At 35.8% G+C, this 20,663-nt stretch overlaps 1 protein-coding gene across 2 annotated transcripts in view; it reads left to right on the forward strand.

The window, feature by feature from the left end:
• The window catches only part of MREG (melanoregulin), a 102,905-nt gene that overhangs the window by 49,425 nt on the left and 32,817 nt on the right, over positions 1-20,663 (forward strand). Inside the window, exons 3-5 of one of the 2 annotated variants that reach the window (XM_051983593.1) lie at positions 11,981-12,071; positions 13,855-14,018; positions 16,847-18,177. In XM_051983593.1, the coding sequence (XP_051839553.1) occupies positions 11,981-12,071; positions 13,855-14,018; positions 16,847-16,981 (390 nt within the window). In that variant the 3' untranslated portion in view covers positions 16,982-18,177. Of the gene's footprint in view, positions 1-11,980; positions 12,072-13,854; positions 14,019-16,846; positions 18,178-20,663 lie in introns of those variants that run through there. The other variant, XM_051983594.1, reaches the window with a different exon arrangement.

Below are 20,663 nucleotides of genomic sequence, written 5' to 3' on the forward strand. Positions count from 1 at the left end.
CATTATGGTAGTGATCAGGAATTCCCAACCCTATTATGTGTATCAGAGACCCCCTTTGGCAAACCCAAGGAGCCCTTCTCAGAATCCCCCCTTTTTCCCCCCTGCGGAGTTAAGTGACTTGCCCAAAGTCACACAGTTAGGAAATGTTAAGTGTCTGAGGCTAGATTTGAACTTAAGTCCTCCTGACTTCAGGACTGGTGCTCTATCTACTGCACCATCTAGGTGCCCCCTCAGAATCACCTTTTTTAGGAAGGAAGGGAAGTAAAAAAGGGAGAAAAATTGCATGATAAATTTGTTTAATATTTGAAAGGAATAGCAAGTAGATTTGCAGTTTTATCAGCATTGATCTTTTTTTATTGCACTACATTATAGAAATGCTTGTTTTATCCCATAAATTAAACATAAAATAGTGAATGAATTGAAGTACAAAGGATTACAAAGGAAACTAATTCTATTGAAATACAGTTATCAAGAATATATATATTTTAATTATAATATCTTTTTATTGACAGAACCCATGCCAGGGTAGTTTTTTACAACATTATCCCTTGCACTCACTTCTGTTCCGATTTTTCCCCTCCCTCCCTCCACCTCCTCCCCTAGATGGCAAGCAGTCCTATATATGTTAAATATGTCGCAGTATATCCTAGATACAATATATGTGTGCAGAACCGAACAGGTCTCTTGTTGCACAGGGAGAATTGGATTCAGAAGGTAAAAATAACTCGGGAAGAAAAACAAAAATGCAAACAGTTTACATTCATTTCCCAGTGTTCTTTCTTTGGGTGTAGCAGCTTCTGTCCATCATTGATCAATTGAAACTGAGTTAGGTCTCTTTGTCAAAGAAATCCACTTCCATCAGAATATATCTTCATACAGTGTAAGAGGCTCTGGACCTGACCCTCCTGGAGTGAGTTGAGATGCCTTTGTGTCAGGCCCACCCTAACCCGGATCCCTGGACTGCTGGCACTGCTGGCGTGGTGGAGCCTGGACTGGTTGGGGGACAGGGGAGGAACAGTAAGGTTGGGCTCCTTCTTCGGGGAGGGATTGGGGAGGACTCTCTACCCCGATTGATGTACAGCAAGGAGGAAGGAAAAGAGCTATAAAAAAGAGCGGGCACGGGACGGTTCGGGGAGACACGGCTGACTTGTAACATCAATAAACATCACTATGTTCTATCAACCTCGGCTCTCTGTCTGGTGATTCCCTCCTCCCGTCTCCACGAGGAGGGCCGGAGACGTTCGAAGCCCCGTCAGGCTCGGGGAAGCTGGAAGAGGCAGTCACTATTGTGGTTTCCCATTTTCCTGTGACCTGGCCCGGCCCCCAACAATACAGTATCTTTGTTGAAGTATATAATGATCTCCTGGTTCTGCTCATTTCACTCAGCATCAGTTCATGTAAGTCTCTCCAAGCCTCTCTGTATTCATCCTGCTGGTCATTTCTTACAGAACAATAATATTCCATAACATGCATATACTACAATTTACCCAACCATTCTCCAATTGATGGGCACCCATTCATTTTCCAGTAAGAATATATATATTTTTAAACTTTATAGATCCTAGGTTAAGAATCCTTGAATACAAGAGAAATGTGTCAAACTTGGAATCAGGAAGGCTTGGGTTCAGATTCTGTTTTTGACATTTCCTAGCTCTCCAAGCACTGGCAAACAGCATAACCTCTTAGAGCCTAGGTTTGACATCCTAAGAAAGGAGTCTAATGATATCTCTTATACCTAGTTCATGTGGTTATCATGACGTTTATGTGATATGATATGCATAAAGCCCTTTGCAAGCTTGAACAAGACATCTATAAATTTCAGTTATTATTTTAAACAAGGCAGTCTTCCTTTGAGATGGAAATTTGGAATATTCCATTTCTAGCCAGTCAACAAACCTGTCCTTTTCTCTTGAAGAGAACGGGTGGCCATATGGGGATTTAGCTATACAAGTCCCAGGATACCAGTTCTACAATTAGAAGGAAACTTGGGAGAACTTTAATCTAGTCTACCTGAACAAGAATCCTCCCTTAGGCATCTGTAGCAAGTGCTTATCTTGAAGTGGTCTGTTTGAAGACTTAGTGATGAGGAATCCATTCACTTCCTCTATTGGTAGCCCATTTGTTATAAAGGTTTTCTTTAGATTCATAAATGTCAGAGCTGGAAGGGACTATAGAGATCATTCAGAGGAATTAATTCCCTTATTATATATGAATTTTATTACCTCACTAAATAGCCAGTTAATATGCTAAGATCATTAGTAAGAGGCAGAGACAGAAATTGACCCATGTGCTCTGGGATTTGACCCAGGGTCTTTTCTCTCTGTGCTGGGGCTCTCTAGTTCAATTGAAATCTGTCTTCCTAGAACTTCTACTCTATCAAAAACCTAACCACTCCCTCCCCCGGAGACAGTCCTTCAAATACTTGAACAGTACTGGCATAGAAAATAACCACCTAATGGCAAATTAGGGTTTCAGGATGACAAGAGAATCATTCAATTTATCCTGCCATCCAGTAGGAGCAGCCAGATCAGATTTACCCATCTGGCTTCTTGGAAGTGGTTTGGAACTTCTAAATCTGGAAGAAAAAAATGAAACCTGCTTCCCAGTTTAATTTCCCTTACTGCTCTGCTGGCAGAGGCAGCATCATCGCTATAAAATGCTTCTTGATTAAAGCTAATAAAAATTAGATAAAGAATTAGGTCAAGGACTTCAGGTTATTAGAGTTTCTGAGCTTCTGCTGACCTCTGGCTGTGCAACAGTATTATTAGTAGGAGCAGTAGCAGCAGTTATAATAGTAGCAGCAACAGTAATACTATTCACAGTAGTAGTAGTAACAGTTGCAACAGTATTAGTTGTAATAATAGTAATAGTAGCACCATCAGTAGTAGCAGTACTATTTTCAGCAGCAGCAGTGGTAGTAGTAATAAAGCAGCAGCAATAGTTTGCCATTTTCTTCTCCAGCTCATTTTACAGATGAGGAAACCGAGGCAAATAGGACTAAGTGATTTACCTAGCAAATATCTGAGGCCAAATTTGAACTCAGGAAAATGAGTCTTCTTGTCTCCAGGCCTGGCACTCATAATTACTTACCTAGATAAACTTAATGATAGTTTATCTAAATCATAGTTTTAACCAAACTAAAAAAAATTTGTCATTTAAATGTAATTGTTCCCTAACAGAAGCGCTGGAATTTAAAAATACCTCTTAAGGACACAGAACATTTTACACATACTAGAGAGAGGAGGATGCAAATGTTTATTACCAAGTAAAACTCTCTCTCCCTCTTTGTCCCTATCTCTCCTCCTATATATTTAGGATCCTAGTACCAGAGTTTTTAGAAGGGGTAGCCCTCAGATATCATCTGGTTCACTCTTCTCATTTTAGAGATGTGGAAACTGAAAGTTTACATGACTTGATCAGTCACTCAAGATGAGTGGACCAGCATGACAAAAAGAATTTAATTTTTTCCTCAAGTGCTAGATGGTTTACCACAATGGATCTACATGCCCCATGAGGCTGTTTCTGAGTTGCTTCATTCTTTAATTAAAAAAAAAAATCCTTTCCTTTTTGGAGAGGTGATGTATAGATAGTTTATGGATTAGAATTCTCAATTTCCACCTGAGCTTTGGCTCTAAAGCCTCATGCTGGTGGATAGGGGAAGCAAGTAGACTTGAAGAGGGCTGCCCCCCAGTGGGAAAGCAGTGTTATATGAGCTTATTTCATCCTTAGGCTATTCTCCCTGTCTTAATAATTATCATGTAAGTGTTTGGCAACTGTTCTCCAGAATAAATAAAAATCAAGCAACCAATAAATAAAGGCAGATATAGGATGAGAACTTATGAATTGCTAATCCAGTTCATACTCTCTCTGTTTGTAAGTGTGTTATTAGGCTAACCCCTTCTTAAGTGGCTTTAGATCTCATTAAAGAAGCTCTGAAATTTTCATGTCTTTTTTTGCCATCAGCTCAATATCACCTGCAAGCAGGAGATTTGTAAACATCCTCCCTAACTACAGGGAATTTCTCTTTTCTGTTTAGACACTGCACTGGATACCCTCAGAGCCGCGGGAAGACACATTTTTGAAGTGTGTGATTCCCTGAAGCAAAGGGATAAGAGGAAAATAAACAAAATAGACACCAAAGGAGAATGTGTAAAACTTTTTCTCCTCTTAAAAAACACAAAACATAACAGCAGCCATTTATTTTAGGAACTGGTCTAAGAGCTCTTAGGAAACACAAATTAAGTGTTTATTCGGTGTTCTTTATTTAATGATATAAAGTAAACCATAAGAAAAAGTTTGAATGGTTTCAATATACCGTGTCCTACAACTCATGCAGAAACTATTACCTTTATTCTGGAAGATCTGGGTAATCTGCCAGCATACATCTTCCTGATGCAGATGTTTTTATTTATGTCTATAACTACGATTTTATAAGTCTACCTTAGTACCTTTAAAATAAATAAAATAAATGTCTCTTGATCAGTGTTATGTTTGGGAATGTAAGTTCTCTTGAGGGTTGGGGCAAGAGATTGTTTAGTTTGCAGTCATAGATTGGCCTAATGACAGAGACATATGAACATATTTTTTGATACCAAAAGTGGAAAGCACAAGTAGAAATCTAGCAAATCCAGAATTATTTGGAACAGTTTCTTATTTAAGACACTTGAGTTAGATGTATTTTTGCTATACTTGAGAATCTTTCATTAGGAACTTTTTTTTTTTTTTTTTTGCATAAAGTACAAAGTACCCATTGTTTGGAGTGCTGGGTCTTGGTACAAAGTGTTATAAATTAAAAGAGCAGTGGCTGGGGGAAGGGATAGCACTAGTTATTCAAATCCTCTTGCCTCCTTCCCATTTTTTCCCTCTTTAAACTCTAATCTTCCTTTTAGCTCCTCTAATCTGGGTTTAATTAAGTAGCATATGAGATTGTGCCCTAGTCATTTCAAAAGCAGCATTTGTGCTATGAGATCTTTATTTAGCATCTTCTCTTAAGCAAGCTTTGGGGTGAAAGGAAATGAAGTCAGGGTGGACATCTATTTGTTTTTTTTTTTTTTTTAATTTAAATTTTATTTTATTTAATAATAACTTTGTATTGACAGAATTCATGCCAGGGTAATTTTTTACAACATTATCCCTTGCACTCACTTATGTTTCGTTTTTTCCCCTCCCTCCCTCCACCCCTCCTCCCCCCCCAAGATGGCAAGCAGGTGGACATCTATTTGAATTAGCACATCTTTAATCTCCAGGGGAGATGCTCAATTGATAAATCACCTGGTCCTCTTAGAGCCCTGAAAGAGCAACTTGAGAAAATTTAAGCTTTTTACCTCTTTGCAGATGAAATATGAAAAAAATACTAAATCTGCATCCTCTTTTAATCCATCACTAAATCATATTGAAGTTGCTCCTTTTGTCATAAGCATCTCTTCCTTCCCATCTTGAGGACCATGTTTATATTAGTATGGTTAATAAAGTACTGAATTAGGTGGCAAAGAACTGGTTCAGGTCCTTACACTTGTGTTTAGTTGTATGATCCTGAGTTATAATTGCACAACTTTATGGACTTTTCCTGATCTATAAAAAATTTGTTTAGACCAGATGGCATCCAAATTCCATTCTAACTCGTTATCTAATAATCCTATTAATTTATGACCTTCATATTGGAACCTGCTGGTGTTTTTTAAAAATGTTAAAGAAATAAGTCCTTGTGTTAAGGCAACATTTTTCTAGATCAGAGGTTCTTAGCTTTTTTGTATAATGAACCCCTTTGGCAGTCTGTTAAGCTTATTAACCCCCTTTTGGAATAATATTCATAAACAAATAAAATAACATACATGGGATAACAAAGAGAACTAATTATAATGAAAAAGTTTTAAAAATATGTTTTTAAAAGCCCAAATTTAAGGTCCCTGAGTAGTCCATATTCTAGATTAACTAATCACTAATTTTTGAAGTTCTAAAAAATTCAAAAGAGTTTACAACATTTTAACTGCTTCCTTTAGTACAAGTTTGAATTGATATGGCACTATTTAAACAAGTAATGAAAAAGTCATGTTTACCTTCATTTTGTTTCTATGGTGCATGACAAAGAAGGACATTTAAAAAAATAGGTTACACTTTCTATGATGCCAGGCCAACATTTGATCAATGACCTTTTAATTTAAAACAATTGTAATGTGCTATCTTCTGCTCTTAAGCTGATTAATAATAATAGATGAAAACCAAGTCAACAGTTTGGCAAAATGAGTGAGTACAGCCAATAGCCATGGAGAATCCAAGAGTCGATATGCTTAGTGGCCATGCATGCTAAGAACATTAAGTAGAGTCTGGAGATATATAAATTTTATGCTCACTTTCTTTGAATCTGAAAATATCTTCTGAGATGAGCTAGAGTTAGCTCATAAGAATTCTTGAGAGGTTATGCTAAATTTTCAGTTATTTGATAGCTTATTCATTTCAGTTATTGATGGGTTAAATTTTCAGTTTGTACATTTACACCTACGAAATCAACCAAACAATACAAAATCAGGGCTTGGTTTGTTGATTGTCTAGACTTAAGAAAGTGATGAAGAAAATGTTAATTTTGCACATTAAATTTAAAAGGGTATCATAGATATATTTCAGAGATCTGATTGTTTAACAGTTATTAGCATATTCCTGAGTATTTTTCTAGTTTGGGCTATGACTTTACTATTGATTTTTGACTATTTGACTATTAATAATTGACTAATTAGGCAGAACTGCAGAGCTGGGAATTTAATATGGAATTACTGCTTCTTTGTGGGTTGTATTTTATCTTTAGGAGAGAGAGCACTGAATTAGATGGCTTGTACTTGAATCCTATTTCTGGGTCTATGCGGTCTTGGGCACGTCTCTGAGTCTCATTTTCTTCATCAGTAACCTGAAAGGGCTTAGACTTTGACCTCAATGGTCCCTTACAGCTCAAATCCTTTATTTTTAAAAATAGAGGCAGTCTTTGCCTTCAAAGAGTTTACAGTCTAATGGGGGAACATCACATAAAAAAGAAGGTGAAAAGTGGAAGGATTGGTAAGGGAAAGGAGGGAGAGAGGACAACAGGGAGAAAACACCAGGAGTGGGAGCATTATGAAGAAATCTAAAAAAGTCCAAAAGCAGAGTAGCTGGTGGGAAATGAGAAGACTGTGTTGGGCCCCTTTCTTAAATGGAGGCCCTGAAATCCCTATCCTTGTCTTCTAGTCACTGAGTTAAATCAGAGGACCAGACGATACTAATATGAATAGTACCAAGATTGATTCAGTCTTGCTTCAGGAGAGTGAGATTTCTTAATGATAAGTTTCTTAGGGAAAGAAGGCAAGATGGAGAACTACATGTTTATGTCTTTTTATAATTCAATTAATTTTTCTTTGTAAATTTAATATTGATATCATTTTATTGCCTATTGCTCTTTTTGGCAAAATGTTGCCCCTTTATTATCTTTTTTATGTTGTGAATGTTTGTTTTTGTTTTGTATGATAAACACAATTGCAATTCCTGATTTTTAAAATTCACTTGATGGTATAGTAAATTTTGTTATACACATTAAATTTTATTCTGTCTTTTTTTATTTAGTCTTTGGTTTTTAGCTGTGTTTCTTCTAAGCAATGGATTGTGTGATCATTTTTAAAATTCTATTGGCATCCATTCACATTTAAACTTGTGAGAGGTTTGGATTTTCCTCCATTTCTCTAATGATTTACCCCCTTCTGTAAAGACACGTTTCTAGTTATTTTAGTTTAATATACATTAACATAGACATGTTTCTAACAACTCTTTTTTTCTTATTCTCAAAGCCTTCTCCCTCCATTTGTTATTCCTTTTCCTGGTTCCAGAATTTTGGCACTTTTATCTAATAATCTAAACCTTTTTATCTTTTCTGTTAAGTAGTTAAGGAAATCCCTTCCTTTTCTCATTTTTATTTTTAAGTTTAAAATTTTCATTTTCTGTGCCATTTTTTTTTCTAAAAAGGGAATTTTCTCCTTCATTATTTTTCTTTTCTTTTTGTCTTTTTTAGACTTTTTACTCTTTGATTCATGGAACTTATACTTCTTGATTCTTTCTTTAGTCCTCTATATTTCTCATGGAATTAAAACTTCTAAGATAGCCATTTTGAGTTTTCTGTCTTACAGTTCTTGCTTTTGGTACCATTTTTGTGTCTCATGTTTAGAAATACCAATTTCTACAGAAGATAAGGGGATAGTTTTGTCCCATAATAGGAATGCTTTAAAAGCATTTCTTTCATTGTTTAGGCTCAGGTTTTCAGGTATGTCATTTTGGGTTGCATCTTGAGCTTATTTGCTATTTGTATTCCATTTTCCTTTTCCCTCCTATGGTTTGTAATGAGTGCAGAATAATTTTAATAATTTCCTTTATATTTCCTTCTGGTTGCCTACAGAATTATTTTATATAATTAACAAATGATTGTGTCTTAGAATTTTGTAGTATACATTTTTTTTCCCTGTAGACAAACTGTGGATTACTTTACTTGGCACTTTGTATTCCATGTTCAGAAATTCCAAGTGATTTTAAAAACATTTTTCCTTGCCTTATGATCTTTACCCTTTTTTGCTTTTCATGTTCTTTTGAGAAACCTATAATCTTTTAAGTTGTCCATGCATCTTGCTTTTGAAGTCAGTGTTTTGCTTGTATAGGGATTGTTTTCTTTGAACATTGCTTTTTGCTTAATTTCTTCCAGGTTGTTTGTTGTTTCTGTATATTTGCATTACCAATCAATTATTTTCTTTGAGGTTAGCCACCTTGAATTCAAGTTTTTCTATTCTGCCAATTATTTCTGCTATACAGACCATAAATTCAATCATTCAATCAGCATTTCTTAAGTACTTACTATATGCCAGGCACTGTTTTTTGTGTTTAGAATTCTTATTTTTCTTTTCTATCATTCTAGAATATCTTATTGTGGTTCCATGGTCTTTTGGGAATGTATCTTCATCTCTCTCATCAGTTGTTGCTTTCATTTATTTGTCTTATAATATTTATTTATATTTGTCTATGTTTATTTGATTAGAGGCTTATTACCCTCTGTTGTTAATAATAATTTAAGTTTTTCCCCTTTGCTCAGTTTTTTACTCTTTCCCCTTTGATGATTTCTCTGGGAACTCAAAACTAAATAAATCTTTACCACAACAGGGAACTCATGTTTCATGAGTCTGAGTTCCCAAGTGGCACTGACTGGATGTTGGGCTCTTTCCCTCAAGCTTAGTGGAGTGCCAACCTTGCTGACATTCTGCCCCATGTTTCTTAGTTCTCTGGCTGAGCTCTGATATAGTTATGATGCCAACTGTAGTTCCAGCCAGAACAAGCATTACCTTTTGTTTTCCCTCAGCATGAAGTTTGGGGGTCAGAATTCATTTCTATGGCAAACCTGTGGATTGGTTTATATGCATGGTGGGCAGTGGGGGCGAGGCTGCTGGATAATTACACTAGGAATTAAAGAGTAGTTTTTTCTATTATTAGCTCATTGAATAGTTATCTCATTTGGTTTCTGGGTGTTCTAGACAGGGGAAATTGCTTTATCGCTTACATTTAATTTCTATTTTTGAAGAAGCTTAAGATGTTTTCAGGGTCAGAGAAAATGTCTAATCCTCCATCTTTTTGACTTGGAAATTGTTGAAATTTAAATCATAAGTTGTTATTAAATTAAAAAAAAATAACTTTTTAAAGGCTTTTTTAAACCTTTAAGACTTTTAGACTTTCTGAAAACTGTTCCTGTAAAGGTCCTTTAAATAAGTCAACACAGTGCAAACTGGAGGTTTGAGTGGCCTGGAAGTAATTTCTGTGGCTAGGGACTGCCCCATGGATGGGATCCTGGCCATATTGAGATAGCTACATAGTGGGAGACGGCTCCCTCTCTGATTGGCTGTGTGTGTGACCTCATAGACCCTTTATAAGCCACCGCAGCAGGAGGTTGCTATCTTTATCCTGGGGTAGCTGAGCCACGTGGATGGATAGCCAAGAGAGGTAAGGAGCTTGATAGTGAACATGTGGGTCTCTCGTAGACCAAGTGTTCATTTGGGAGATAACAGGAGTAGACTTTATGTTTGTACATAGACTCTATGTGAGTAAACTTTAAGTTTGTACATGGCTGTTCTTGAGTGCGCTATCGATTATTAAACTACGAGAGATCTCTGAATGCCTCAGAGGAGGAGAGCCAGGTAAAGTTAGTTGACACTGCAAAGTTCTGTGGCCAGAGGATTCTCTCACGCCCTGGGAATTAGGAGAGACTGGCAATGTAAAATACCAAGTAACGCTAGGGCATTTACAAATGAAGTGACTGCCCAGGGTTAAGTAATAAATGTATTTTACATGTTCAGACTCCAATTTCTTCATCTTTAAAGTAAAACTAAAACCATCTATAATGTCTGCCTCACATAATTGTAAGGGTCAAATAATATACTTATATGCATGTGAAAATAGACATTTATGAATACACATGTAGCATTTTGAAAACTTTAGGTGTTTCATGAAGACAATGATGACAATAATAATAATACTCATTGTTATCTGATTCATCTCAGAAAATTTGATGGAATTTAATATGAATAAGTCTGGGACAGGTCACTATCTTCCTATTTTATATTTCTCATAATGTGTACTATTGCATGGGGGCTAAAGATAACTTATTTTTTTTCTGGTAATTGAATAAATAATATATTGGCACACTTATTTATTTCTGTGGTCCAAAGCCAGTATTTTTTCTAGGACATTATAGCAGTACAAGAATTTGTATTCATTGTCAATTCTTCCCTATACATTCTAATACCAAAGTTGGGGCCACAAATGCTAATCAGCACATGTGTTATGATAAAACATTCAGGGATCCCTCTTTGTCACTCCTTGTCCCAGTCTAAGCCTATCTGAATTAGCCACAAAAATCTATAAGCAAGGAGCAAGGTCAGCCTTGAAATAGTAAACTAGCTTGAAGAACAAAGATCTTCATTGAAAGGAGTTTTCCATGAAATTGGAGGAGCCAAGTTGTCATGAGATTTGCCCCTTAAATAGATCGTTAGAAGTATGTCCTTTTAGGCAGAACCACTGGAATAGAGTTTTATGGTGAATACACACTGCCAACATCCTTGTTCTGTTAAGCTCTAGGAAACCAGGGAGGTATGAAAATAACCACTTATAATGTGACTCCTTTAGGGGCCTTGCAAAAACACATTCCAGTAACAGGCCTTTTAAAAAGTACTTAGTTCTCAAGTTCCCTTTGAAGAGAGTGGAAGGATTCAGATTTCAAAATTATGACCTACAAGGTGGCTTCCTACATAAAACTCTGAACAGGAAGCCTGCAGAATTGGGCAATTCTGGATCCTTGTTGAATGCTTGAGTTTGTCAAGAAAGTCAGAGTTAATTCAGGTAGGAGCTGGGTTTGATTTTTAGATCTGCTCTTATCATGAGGTACCTACCACTAAAGTTCTACCCTATTGTCTCTGCATGGAACTGAGGGCATGATCCAGGGTTCTTAAATGCTACACCAGGGGAACATAAGTTCTATTTGATTCCTACAAAGGTGGGAGGACTTTGCTTGCAGGCCAGATTGCATAGGATCATAGGTTTAATGTTCTTTCCCCTTATTAGCTTAAAGTTGGCATCAAATCTCCTAGACATTGAGCCTACCTTTTCCCTATCTGGGAATTTTAGGTTTTATAAATCTCATTTGCTACTATACAAATTCCTCAAGTAGGAAATAATCTAATGAGGGGAGTTTCTAACTCAATGTATAAGCTTTCCATTTCCCCTGCAGTGGGAAGATAGGGCAGCCTTTTGGATGATTCCTCATCAATGCTGACCAAGGCTCTGCCTTAATAGGGTTTGTTAATAATGTGCTTCAACCTATGGCAGTTGGTTTTTATAGAACAAGGAAGAGATATTTGGCGTACAAGTTACAAGCAAGGAGAAGGGATGCTCTGGGAAATATAAGATGACGTTTTATTTTATGATTATCCTACAGGAATGGCAAAAACTCAACTACGATATCTACACTTTACGGAGAACTCGAAGAGAAGTGAGAAACAGATGGAAACGCATTTTGGAAGATTTAGGTAAAGTCTTACTATGAGGAGCTATGATTATTTAACCAGGATTTTTTTTCCTACTGTGCATGTTCTCCTCCTCCCCTCCCCCCCATTATTATATATTATTATAACAGAATGTGCATACATTCTATTATCTGAACACAAAGGTGTTCAGATAATAGAAAAACATTTTCCTCTACCTTTCTTTGATTTTTTTTTTTTTTTTGATTTATTTTTTGTTTTGGTTAAAAATGTCCCAGTAACAGCATGATTACTCTGTATGGATTATTTACTCACTTCTTTCTCTCTTAAAGTCATATTGTTCCCATTATCTTATAATTCATCATGTCTCAATTATATATATATATATATATATACTCGTTGGTTGTTAGGTTCCATATTTTTATTCCATTAAGGTTGTTAGCATGCATAGTGGGTGAGACTGCTGGACTGACAGTAAGGAAGGCATGAGTTGAAATCCTGCTCAGACATTTATTAGCTGCATGGACTTGGACAAGAAATCTAACCTCTGAGCCTCAGTTTTCTCATCTGTAAGATGGGGATGATAATAGCATCTACTTTTCAGAGTTGTTGGGAGAATCAAATGAAATAACACAGAAGGTACTTTGCAAACCTTGCTAACTTTATCACCTTCCATGACTATCAAATAGGAACAAAAATTCTTGGTACCTTAAATGATGTATTTGTTAATAATGATAGTAATAATTATGGTGTTTATATATTGCTTTCAAGTTTCCAAAACCACTTTTATTTTATATTTTTTAACATAAATTGTTTATTTTAACCTCACAATAATCCTAGGAGGTAAATGCTTAATAGCATAAATAATTTTATCCCAATCAATTGCGGATAGAGCATTGGGTTTGGAGTCAGCAATTTAAATCCAGCCTCAGACTCTTATTGACTTTGTGACCCTGGGAAAAATTATATAACATCTGTCCCAGTTTTCTCATCTGTAAAATTAGGGGGTTGTATCCTGATGGCTTCCAGAGTTCCTTCTAACTCTTGATTTATGAAATTTCAAAGGGACAAGTCTTCCTTTCTGGAAGCAGAAAAATGCTAGACCATGGATTACAATCTTTTACCATCATAGAGTTGAGTGATTCTACTATATTTTTTTGGTCTTGGGGTTCTGCCTGCCTTATTAATTAGAGATACATATTAGAACTCCTGTTTTAAAATGTGAACACTCTTCTGGAGAACCATACAACTCATACTTTAGCATGAATTATTTTAATTAGGTTGTTAGGGAATGATAACAATAGTTCACATTTATACAGTTCTCTCGCTGGTGAAGCAGCCACTACTCTGTTTTCTGCCTTTTACAAAAGAAGAAGCTAAGAATTAAAACTAAGTTTTAAATCCTTTATCAGAGTCACACACAGCTAATGAGTAGTACAACTGAGGTCTAAACTTAGGTTTCCTAAGTCCAGGTCTAGTACTTCTTTCCACTGCAGTATGTGGGAGCTTGATTTGGGAGGAGGCTAGAAGGAAGAAGAGTTCACAGTTTTAGAGGGCAGGGTAGTTCACAGTTTTAGAGGGCAGGCTGAGTTGGGTAGACTTTTTCATTTGTGGCTTTGGGTGCCCAGAAAAAAGCATAGAGGAAGGAATGGGAAAATGAATACCCAGGATTATGAAAGAGAGGCTGAAAGAAACTGGGAGAGGGAGGCACTAAAGACAGATTTCACCATCTTTGCCAACACATTCTAGTGAAAACAGTCATTTCCCTGCAAAGAAATAATTTCCTAGTCAAATCACTGCTTTATAATGGGGAATTTTTCTGTTCTAGGCTTTCAGAAGGAAGCAGATTCCTTGTTATCAGTGACTAAACTCAGCACCATCAGTGACTCTCAAAATACGAGGAAAGCACGAGAGATATTGTTAAAACTTGCTGAAGAGACAAATATTTTTCCAACAAATTGGGAGCTCTCAGAGAGGTACCTCTTTGTGGTGGTAAGTGGATGACTTCTCTTTCTTAACTTAATATTACCACAAACTCTCTGCTTAGCACATGAAAAAAAGGATTTTGATATTTTTTAGATCCAATAATATTTTTAGATTCAATTCAAAGTGACATGTGCCAGTGGAATCCAAGCACACATTTCTTTGGAAATCTGATAGTCAACAGATGGAGAAAAGGTGATGGACATAATAATGATTAGGTTGACTAAGTTTAAATTTTTGTCTTTAGAGTCAGGCTTGGAGGCCTGTTGACTCCAACACCTCCCTTATTTCTGGTCTTGGCTATGTGTATTTGCCTATATGCCTTAATATTTATATTAAATCAAGACTTGTTGAGAGATTATAACTCTTTCCACCAATTCTTCCACCTCAGCTTAGATTTAGAGATAAATCTACTTTTGTTCTCCTTTTGTTGGCCATAAACTTATAAAATAGTTCATTGCAGATAGATTTTTGTCCCCTGGGTTTCCCTCTTGCCCCTTATACAAACATTCTGAGATATTTCTGATAAGATTGTAATTGGGCAAATAACAGGATATTTGATAGGACAGGGAGATCAGCAATGGACCACAGGTCTTGGAATTTTAGAACAATTAGGAAGGGGTTGTAGAGAGCACAGCATCATAGACCTATGACTTCCCTGACTAAAACACACTTTCCTGTTTATCCTGTATACAGCTTGTTTGCATGTATTTGTTTGCTTGTTGTGTCTCCTATATGTGACTCCATTGAGGATTTTTGCATTAATTTCTATCTCCAAATACCTAGGTCTCTAAATACACTTTTCATCACATCATAGGATCATAGAATTTTCAAGCAGTAAATAACTTTAAAAATCATTTCACCTTACCCACCTCTCCTCACTTTATAGATGAGGAAACAGAAACCCAGCAATATAAAGGTTACACAGGTGGCAATTAGCAGGTCTAGAATTCATCTGGAAGAGATCCTGCTTTGCTAAGTAATGAATTGCCCATCCCAGGAGATATACAAGTAGAGGCTGAAGAACTAAATGCTGGGAATGTGTTTGTAAAGTAGATCAGTCCGGTCTTATTTTCCAGGTGGCTTATAGATGAGGAAACAGAGGAGATGCTAAGTGACTTCCAAGATGACACAAGTTTTAAATGGTAGAACTGGGATTTGACTCCAGGTTTTGCTCCCAGATTCAACACTCCTTCCACTATCTCATAATTAGTATTTTTACAATATAGTCAACAAGTGAGAAATCCTACTCATGAAAGATAATGACAATGAGAGTTAACATTTATATAAGCTTTAAGGTCATGGGGAATTTTTTTTCATTCATTATTCACCTCCCTTGATATTCATAAGGACCCTATGAATTAGTCAGGGCATTTAGGAGTCAGGCAGTAATGGTCTTGGGGCCACTAAATCATAGAAGCTCAGAGCTGGCAGAGCCCTCAGAGGACAAACCTGTCAAATTTGATATCTAGATTTGAATTTCATCTGTGAGGTTTTCCAAGGCTGATATTTGACAAATCACTTTATTTCCCTGGACCTCAGTTTTCTCATATGTAAAATGGGAAGAAGACTAATAATATTTGCACTACCTCCCAGAGTTGTGAGGAAACTGTGTTTGTGAACCATGAAGCACTGTGTATATAGGTGAGCAACTGTCATCATTTTAATAATCAGATTTAATAAGTTTATATTTTGATTAAAAATTAAATTTAATATGTTTAATAACTACTGGTTGCTTATCACTGATTGATAATCAATTCATTCATTATCAATACAGCAATGAACTAACAAAAGAAAAGACACTTAAATAGGAAAGTAGACTTCTGCTTTCTCCTTTGGGGGGAAAAAAAAAGGAACTTGGGCTAAATGATCTCTTAGGTCACATCTAGCCCTGATATTCTACTAACTATGAACGTACTAATGGGATATATGTACATACATGTGCACATGTTCCTGAAGGAACTCAATGCTTAATAGGGAAAATGACATCCAATGTATGGATAAACTACATACAGGATAAATTTGGAGATAATCAACTAAGGAAAGTACTTAATAAAATTAAGAAGTGAAATGGGGCAAGACCTAGTTTTATGGAGAGATTATGGAGATAGAGGTTCATTGGTCAGATAATTGGAAGAGAGTTCATTGGTTTGTTGCTCATGCATTGTAGATGATAGCTTTTTAAATAAAATAATAATTAATTATAATTGTAATATTAAATTATAATAAATTAAATATAAAATTTAAGTGTTAATTATGTATTGATTGATTAAAGATAAATGTTTAATTAATATTTTAGTTTTCCCCAATTACATGTAAAAACAATTTTTAATACTCATTTTAAAAAATTTTGAGTTCCAAATTATCTCTTTCCCTCCTTCCCTTACTTTCCTTAAGAAGGCAGGCATTTTGATAAAAGTTTATACATATGTAGTCATGCAGGACCATATTCATGCAAGTCTGTATTAGTCACACTATAAAGAAAGACACAAACAAACAAAATGAAAAATAATGATTTTTTTTTTTTTTTTAAGCTTTGATCTGCCTTCAGACTCCATCAATTCTTACTCTGGAGGTATATAGTAGTTTTTATCATGAATCCTTTGACATTGTTTTGGATCATTGTATTGCTGAGAATAGCTAAGCCATTCAGAGTCGATCATTGTACAATGTTACCATCATTGTGTCCAATGTTCTCTTGGTTCTGCTCGTTTCACTTTGTGTCAGTTTATGTAACAAATGGTGTCACCATCAAGCAGTTTGACTTTGTGTCTTTGAGAGCCTTTCCCCACTACCCTAAACAGCCCTGCCTCATGCCTCTATTTTTGCTTTAACAGGATCGTCTTATTATTCTTGATGCTGCAGAAGAGTTTTTTAAAATGGCCAGCCTCATTTATCCCAAAAAACCTGGACTGACCTACTTGGCCGATGGCCATAAGGAATCACCTTATCTTCCGTTTCCAAGTCCCTAAAGAGATGAACCTGGAACAGAACTTGAATTTTTCCCTGGGGAATCAGGGCAACCAGCCAAAGTACCATGGATTTTCTTTGGAGAATTACAAGTAGGAAGGAGACGAAGGGAGAGAATTAGAAAAATATCTGTGGTGTGATTAATTCACTTATCTGTGTGCAGAAGGATGTGGAACCCTGCTCAGCTCTAAGAAAGAACTAAAACTAGCCCTAGTATGGATCTTGTTCTAGGAGATGTTAAAGATTGTAATCCTTAGTTAGGGGACTCACTTTATGTGTTGAACTCATCAGGGAGATCTCATAGTCTCAGTTCTTCCTTTGGAGAACTTCAAACTCTGCTGAATTAAAAATAAATGCATCCTATATGCAAAGTACAGTTTTAGGCTCTGGTAGAGACAAAGATGAATAAGACTTAGGTTCTGCCCTCAGATAGCTCACAGTCTAGTGGGGGATGGGCAATAGACCAAGTAAATGAATCTTAGTTGATAGGAAGCTGCTGGTTAAGCCATAGCAGGATGAACTATTTTCAAATAGTGTACAATAAAATCTGCTGAACCCAACAATAAATCTAAACCTAATGTGGTTTAATTTTTCTTTGGTCATTCAGAAAATATTCCTCATGGTGCCTCAAGACTATAACTAGTTAACATTACTTTTTTTACGCAGAAAGAATGTTGAGCCAGTTATTGAGATGTATAGAAATACTGGTTTGGAAACAGGTTTCCAAAGTGAGGTCAGTCCAAAAGTGCTGCTTAGAGGAGTGAATGGCCCATCACTGGAGATACTCAAATAGAGTTAGGGAGTGTATAAAGGGGATTACTTTTTGGGTAGGAGCAGGAATACATTAACTTTGAGGTTCCTTCCAACTCTGATCTTCTATCCTTCCCAATTACTAGGTTGCTAGAAAGCTTGAGTTTACTGTTAGAGAGTTGAAAAATCTGGGCCTTCCTTATATGTGAATACAGAGAGAACAATTTTTTGAATTTAATGATATCAGATTACCTCATTCTCCCCATTATCTATAAAAGTCAGAAAGATAACTAATGAAAAGCCTTTTTAAAAAGCAAATTTAATCATTTTGTTTCATGTCCAATAGAATGTAAGCCCCAAGAAAGCAAATATGTATGTTTTTTGTCTAGCAGAAACCATATCAGAGGTGCTTAATAAATCGTTGTTGCTATCTGTCAATTGAAATAGATTGTTAGCTTTTGTTTTGCTTTTTTGTGCGTTGCTCATATTCTTTTATTTTTTTCTTAGCAGTGACGCTTAATAGACAATGATTGTCCCCTAAGGAAGAAGCAGAGTACTTTTGTTTACTTGCATGGGCTGCCCTTGACCTGGGGAGCCTGCAGCCTAACTGCCATGGCTGTGTCTGAGACCTTGTTCTGTCTTTTGTTTTGAAGGGATGCTCAATGCAATAATACAATCTGAAAAATCCTTTTCAATCACCAACATTTAAAATGCTCCTTAGATAACTGAGAAATGAGCCTTGAAATCTGATTGCCCACTTTGCCTAGATAAGTGAGCCCCTTACATTGACTCCCTTTTAAATAAGAGCATTTTATTTTAAAGGTTTTAAAAGTATCTGGGATTTATTAGCTGATTACTGTGTAAAACTGTGGTGCTTGTAATTTTTTATTTTAAATTCAACTTCCACATAGTTGACCCCAGTTTAAACTATGCTGCCTATTTAGTTTCTCCAAGAGATTGTGTCTTGATTTTTTTTTTTTACTCTAGCTTTCTCTTTCGTCAATTCAATACATTTTATAGAAGAAATTAAGAAACTATTGCTGTATGACCCACTGAAATGATATATCAGTTAAATATAATTCATGGTTCAATAAGCAGCAAAATAGAAGATTTGCTTCTTTAAGAACTCAACTTAGATATATTTCTAAAGGCAACTTTCTCATCATGTCTCTGTGTTGTTCCAACATAGGCTTGCTTATTTGGGGAAGGAAAAAAAGACTTTGAAAAGCAAATTGTTTTTATTTCAGTCCTTGATTTTCTCTTTTCTGCTTTCTGTCTTCTTGTTTTCTGAATAGATGAGATTGGTTGCATTTATGGAAAACATAAGGCTTTTAAGTAAATATTCTTTTACTTATGGTAATGAAATGCCACTCTGATTATAAAAACACGCTAAATTATACAATTGTTTTTTCTCCAAGATGCTAATGGATTTTTATATATACCTCTCATTTATTTTCATGATATTTCTGTGGAATACACAACAGCAGAGAATATATATCAGTCTCCTTTCCTTTTCCATTGTACTCCATAATTTTTAGATATAGATACAGAAATAAAGAGAGAGTCATAACTTGCTATTATTTTTGTACCTGGACCAAGCAAAATAAAATATACACAAGGCCAATGCACAAAATATTTCAAATCAGCTTCTTCAGACAAATTTATATGTTTTTTCTCAATAGTATTTTATTTTTCCAAACACATATATAGTTTTCATTATTCATTTTTTATAAGATTTTGTGTTCCAACCCCCCACCCCCCCCCTCCCCAAACTTCTCCCCTACACCAAGGGGATATAGGTTAAACATATACAATTCTTCAAAATATATTTCCATACTTGTTATGTTGTACAAGAAAAATCAGGGAGGAAAACCACAAGAAAAAAACAAGCAAACAGAAAAAGGTGAAAATAGTATGCTTTCACCCACATTCAGTCTCCATAGCTCTCTCTGGATGCAGATGGCATTTTCCATTCCAAGTCTATTGGAATAGACATTCATTTGTGACCTAGAGGAAGGGAAGACAGAATAGGGAGTCTAGGACACTGCAAGTCTACTATGGAGTAGAAGGATATGTGTGTGCATTTTAGGAAGGAGAGTAGAGCTTTTCAAGAGAAACTCACCTGGAGTTTGGGAAAGAAGAAAGAAAATATGTCATGTATGTTTTAACCAATCATTCATGCTATCTATTATTTCTACCTGCTGAGAAACATCAAGAGTAAGTACTTAATAAATTTCAATGCCCTAGACCATCTTCCCAGTCACCCCACTGTACAAAAAGTAGTTCCACAAAGGAAGCTTCCATCATTAATCAAGGGCCAGAACTGGAATTCAGTAGAGGCTTATTGGCAATACTGATGCAGCTGCTCCATAAGCCAGATGTTCCCATGTAGCTCAATAAGGTCCAAATGTCGTCACTGTCGAGGAAAGAAAAGCGAACAGCATGACTTTGTGTTTTTTCAGCTTTATATATAATCTAAAGATTGACTGATACTAAGACCTATCCTACTGGATGCTTGGAAATACAAGAATGTAGCCAGAGCCACACAAAGGAACTTTTGTACTTGTTTATTTGTTTGTTTGTTTGTTTTGTGCCTTTTTTACTTCTGTATCACTAAAGTGATTCTAGTAATGACAGAAGATGCTGGGTCAAACAATTAGGACTATGTTGAGGCTCAAATGAAATAATGTATATAAAAGCATTTTTTAATCCTGAAGTCACTATGTAAATGCCAGATGTTGTCATCACTGTTCATTGTCATCATCATTATCATCTTCATCATCATCATCATCACAAAATCATCCTCAATCAGACTCTTGTCCTTAGGTTTCTAGTCTGATGATGACATCATCACTTTAGCATTTTCCTGCACTCCTGCTGAGCTCAAGAAATGTTTATAGTACAAAAAAAAGAACGTACAGGTAAATGTTTAAT

The sequence above is a fragment of the Antechinus flavipes genome, chromosome 3 (genome assembly GCF_016432865.1).
Source record: "Antechinus flavipes isolate AdamAnt ecotype Samford, QLD, Australia chromosome 3, AdamAnt_v2, whole genome shotgun sequence".
NCBI lineage: Eukaryota > Metazoa > Chordata > Mammalia > Dasyuromorphia > Dasyuridae > Antechinus > Antechinus flavipes.